This window comes from Vicia villosa, linkage group LG4, assembly GCF_029867415.1.
Source record: "Vicia villosa cultivar HV-30 ecotype Madison, WI linkage group LG4, Vvil1.0, whole genome shotgun sequence".
NCBI lineage: Eukaryota > Viridiplantae > Streptophyta > Magnoliopsida > Fabales > Fabaceae > Vicia > Vicia villosa.
The window spans coordinates 98,749,195-98,754,666 of NC_081183.1; the positions used below are offsets into that span (position 1 = coordinate 98,749,195).

The following is a 5,472-nucleotide window of genomic DNA, read 5'->3' on the forward strand; positions in this document are numbered from 1 at the left end:
TTCTCATCCGATTCAAATCAAAGGAGGATAAGGATGCTGTTCTGATGAGAGGCCCATACACGATTTATCGAAAGCCTATGTTCCTACATGAGTGGACACCTGAGTTCAAGTTAGAAGAGGATATGCTGCGAGTGCTTCCCATATGGGTGATATTCCCTAACTTGCCACTGGCTTACTGGGGAGAAACAAGCCTTGGAAAAATTGCTAGTGCCATAGGAAAACCATTGATGACAGACGAATGTACTGCCAAGAAATTCCGGGTATCCTATGCAAGAGTGCTGATTGAGGTGGATGTAACCAAAGAACTGAGGAAATCTGTAGCCATTAAAGACCCTAAAGGCAACAAGATGAGTCAGAATGTGGAATATGAATGGGAACCATTATATTGTAAGAAGTGCAACAAAGTAGGACATATGTGCAAAGAGAAGGAACCCCCTATCCAACAGAAAGTATGGATAGTAAAGCCTGCCAAACAAGCTGATCCAGTTCCACCTCAGCCAGAGACAGAGGCAATACCTGAAAATGTAACATGGCATACTGTAATAGCATCTAGAAGGAACAAAGCAACAAGAAGTAAGGGGAAAAATGGAAAGCAGAGTGAAGATATACCTATGGATAACACATTTGGGGCTCTTGAAATGGAAGGTTCAAGCACTCCAACTATGACAACTCCATGTTAGCTTGGAACATAAGGGGTTTGAATAAAAGAGCCAGACACATTGAAATAGGGGCTCATTTAAATAGACTACAAATAAAATGTGCTGCTCTACTTGAAACCAGGGTCAAGAAGAGTAAAGCTGAAGCAATAAGAAAAAGATTTGGCAATAAATGGCACTGGATTGATAATTACAGTGAACATAGCAATGGAAGAATCTGGATCATGTGGGAAGAAGGTACAATGCAGATAACTCCCATCCACAAATCTGACCAATATGTGCATTGTGAAGTTCTAGATATGCAGGGACATAGAGTGCATTTGCTAACTGTCATCTATGCTCAAAACTAATTAGTGCATCGTAGAGATCTTTGGGATGCTATCAGAAAACTGGCTGGAACTGTACAGGGTCCTTGGATTGTTGTGGGAGATTACAACAATGTTCTTCACCCGAATGATCAGATAGGAGGACATCCAGTACAAGCTAGTGAAGTTAAAGACTTGAAAAATATGATGGAGTATGCTGAACTGTTTGAACATGGTACAACTGGGAACTATTATACTTGGACAAACAAACACACCAAAGATGTCATATATTCAAGAATCGACAGGGCTATATGTAACAAGGAGTGGTTTCTTTGTTTTCCTAATTGTGAGATAGAAATCTGCCAGGCCCACATCTCTGACCATAACCCCTTACATATCCATAGAATGGGCTATAGTAGTGATAGAAACCAGAGGAGAAGCAATTTTAAATTTCTCAATTGTGTGACTGAGAGAAGTGACTTTTTGGATAGAACTAAACAGGGATGGCAGAAACATGAGACTGGCTACCCTATGCACATACTGTGGAAGAAACTTAAGAATATCCAAAGTATGATGAAGGAAATGAATAAACAGGCCTTGTCTCAAGTTAGTGATATCAAAGATATTAGGATGAGATTGGAGCAGGCTCAAGACAAACTCAGTGCTGACAGGTTCAATGAGGAATATATTGAGGAGGTGCATGAGTTGACTACCCAACTGCTGAATGCTACTGAAATTGAAGAGCAAATTCTGCATCAAAAGGCAAAAATCAATTGGATGAAACATGGAGATGGGAACACAGCTTATTTCCATGCTACTATTAAAGGGAAAAATAAACAAACTGGCCTTTACCTTTTGGAGGATGCAAATGGCAGCAAACTGACTGAGCATAGTGACATAGAAAATGAAGTTATACAATTCTATGAAAATCTGATTGGCAAGACTGCTCCAAGGATGAAGCATGTTGACATAACTGTACTCAGGGAAGGTGCTCAATTGGAGGATCTTGACAGAGCGATGTTAACTCAACCAGTTTCTGACAAGGAGATTTGGGATGCCCTAAATGGAATTGGGGACACTAAGGCCCCTGGAATTGATGGTTATTCTGCTAGATTCTTTAAAGCTGCATGGAATGTGGTAGGGGGAGATGTAAAGAAGGTTGTGCATGAGTTTTTCAATCAGGAGAGACTCTACCCAGCAGTGAATTGTGCATTGGTTACCCTGATACCCAAAAAGAAGGATGCCAAAACCATGAAAGATATGAGGCCTATAGCATGTTGCACCACCATTTACAAGATAATTTCAAAAATTCTGACTTCTAGATTGAGGAAGGTGATTCATAAGGTGGTGCATGAAAGTCAATCTGCGTTCATTCCGGGTAAAATTATACATGACAACATTATCATTGCCCAAGAATTACTACGAGGATACAACAGGAAACACATATCACCAAGATGTGCGATTCAAATGGACGTGCAAAAAGCGTATGATACGGTCGAGTGGAGAGCCCTTGAAGACATCCTAAGTGAGATGAGTTTTCCTCCTCAATTCATTAGATGGATAATGATATGTGTGAGTACCGTGTCCTATAGATACATGATAAATGGGCATCCGAGTAGAATTTTGAAAGCTAAGCGAGGATTACGGCAAGGAGATCCAGTATCTCCATTACTGTTTGTGATTGTAATGGAGTATCTGAACCGGTGCCTGACAAAATTGCAGAATAGGCCTGATTTCAAGTACCATCCCAAATGCGGAAAAATGCAAATTGTTAATATTTGTTTTGCAGATGACTTGATAATGTTTGTGCATGGTGATAACGAGTCTGTGCAGAGCATGATGGCAGAATTCCATAGTTTTTCTGAGGCAACTGGCTTATATGCTAATCCTACCAAATGTCACGTTTATTTTGGTGGTGTTCCAGACATTGTACAACAACAAATTCTTACGACAACCAAATTCTCTGCAGGAAGCCTTCCATTCAAATATTTGGGTGTCCCGATGGCTAGTAGAAAGCTGGCTGTTTATCAATATGAACCACTGATTGAAAAGATTGTGAGTCGTATCCGTCACTGGGCTGCGAAGTTGCTGAGTTATGCAGGCAGATTACAACTAATCAAAAGTGTCTTGTTTGCTACTACAAATTATTGGATGCAAGTGTTCCCGATCCCGAAAAAAATCCTCCACAACATCGAGGCGATTTGTAGAACGTTTCTTTGGTCTGGTACTGATATAATAAGTAGGAAAGCGCCTATCTCGTGGGACAAAGTGTGCTACTCTAAGGCAGCGGGAGGGCAGAATGTGACATCTCTATTTGAGTGGAATCTTGCAACCATTAGCAAACTGCTATGGAATCTCTAAGCAAAAGAGGACAAACTGTGGATTAAGTGGATGAACCATTACTATATCAAAGGGCAGCAGGTAATGGAGTGGCATATGAAGGCAAGTTGCTCTTGGATGCTAAAGAAGATATTGCAGTGCAGGGAGAAAGTTCACAATACGACATATTGGCAAGAAGCTGTGCAGAATCAGAAATATAGTACAGCTCGTATGTATCGGGAACTCCGTGGACCACAAGCTGAAGTCAATTGGAAACATTTGATGTACCACAACTATGCACGGCCTCGAGCGCGATTTACACTATGGATGGCGCTATTGGGCAGGTTTGCAACCAAGGACAGAATAGGGCGGTTTGGAGTAAGCACGAATGGTAAATGCTGCTGGTGTACCCAAATGGAAACTCTTGACCATATCTTGTTTGAATGTAAAACCACTTATGCAATATGGAAACATATTTTAGAGTGGATGAGATGTAATAGAAAGCCTGAATGTTGGAGTAGGGAGAAAGAATGGCTGAGTCAGGAGGCTAAAAAGAAAGGATGGAAAGGCCAGATCCTAAAGATTGCGACGGCGGAAACAGTTTATGAGATTTGGCATAACCGGAATGATATCTTTTTCGGCCACAACACTGTGGACAATATTGAGGATAGAATCAAGAATAATATAGTGATAAGGTGTACTATGCATAGAAAGCTAGGAGGTCATGTTGATATTTCTAATCTAAGCATAGTATAACCTGTTGTTGTTAGGTAACCTGGATCCTTGCGATCAGTGTGTATCAAACTGTTTTTGGATATTGAATAAATATATTTCTTTCCAAAAATAATAATAATAATAATAATAATAATAATAATAATAATAATAATAATAATAATAATAATAATAATAATAATAATAATAATAATAATAATAATAATAATAATGAGTTACTGGTAAAAGCTATTAGGGCAGGTATTTCCACTTTTCTGTGCTGAGGCACCTGAATTAAATAAAACCTACAGCAAAAGCAAACAATAAGAGAGCAGAAAAGGAAAATGTATTTACCATATAAAGCAACATGTCGGTGGCTTATGGGTGGGTTGGTGAGTGGGGTGTAATAATAATTAACAGCTCAATAGCATGCATGGTGAAAAGATTGGCCACAGTGACAAAATGATGAATCATCAAAGAAACGGAAAAAGGAAAAGAACACAGAGAAGGAATATCGAGGAAAAAGTTTATCACATATACAAGGCACGGTGATAATTAATTACACTTAATCATTTGCAAAGTTTATTTAAATATCTTTTACTTTCACTTTAATCTTTCAGGAATTATATTCCTAGTTAATAATTGAACTTGGGTTTCTTAGAGTCAAATTGAACCATGGTTAAATATTGGGATTTGAACGTATTTACAATCCAAACAGGGGGTGTGAAAAGTAGCTGCCTTATATTGTTTCCAATTTTGGGCCAGTCCCGGCCCCATATTTATATACTGCTTGTGAGTGCAATTGATGGGTTGGAGACTAATTTTTGGAGTTTTTATCAGCACCCCTACGTTTTTACTTAGCACTTCTATATAATTCATAAAATAATTTACAAAACAAATAATTTCTCTTACCTTGTTCACACATTTGGAAAATGTGGTATGCTTCTATGATAGTTTGTAAAATATACAACAAAAATGAGATAAGGAAATAACTAAGAGAAATTAATTGTGATTGTGCTCCTATTTTTTCTTCTGGTCGTTCAGTCTGCGGAGGGATTGTGAGAAATTGTGAAGGTAGTTTTTTGAGAGTTTTTATTGTTGGTTTGGGTTGTCCAATTCTTTCATAGTCGAACTCTCCTGTTTGATATTGAGTTCACCCATGAAAAAAGTTGGCATAATTTTTGGTTGAAAACTGATTATATGGCGGTGGTTAAGGCGTTTAAAACTCCTTACTTGATTCCGTGACATATTAGAAATAGATGGGTGAATTGTATAAGCTTAATCACTAATTAGAATTATGTGGTCTCTGAATGTTTTAAAAACCAAACCGAAGAAAGAACCGTTAAAACATGCGGGTCATGGTTCAATCGGTTCAACCGTGGTTGAACCGTATATTAAATTTAAATTAAATAAATAAATATATTATTAAATAACCTAATAAAATTAATTTATATCATAATTTGTAAAATAAAATTCTCAAA

General features: G+C 38.0%; 1 protein-coding gene across 1 annotated transcript; it reads left to right on the forward strand.

Moving 5' to 3' along the window:
• The first annotated feature begins 3,385 nt into the window (after positions 1-3,385).
• On the forward strand, positions 3,386-4,036 carry LOC131597562 (uncharacterized). Its single transcript, XM_058870253.1, has one exon. The coding sequence runs from the start codon at positions 3,386-3,388 to the stop codon at positions 4,034-4,036; it is 651 nt and encodes a 216-aa protein (XP_058726236.1).
• The last annotated feature ends 1,436 nt before the right edge of the window (positions 4,037-5,472 follow it).

Excerpts from the sequence above, each read along its gene's own strand:
- LOC131597562 (XM_058870253.1), top strand. The coding sequence starts at position 3,386 with ATGGAGTGGCATATGAAGGCAAGTTGCTCTTGGATGCTAAAGAAGATA.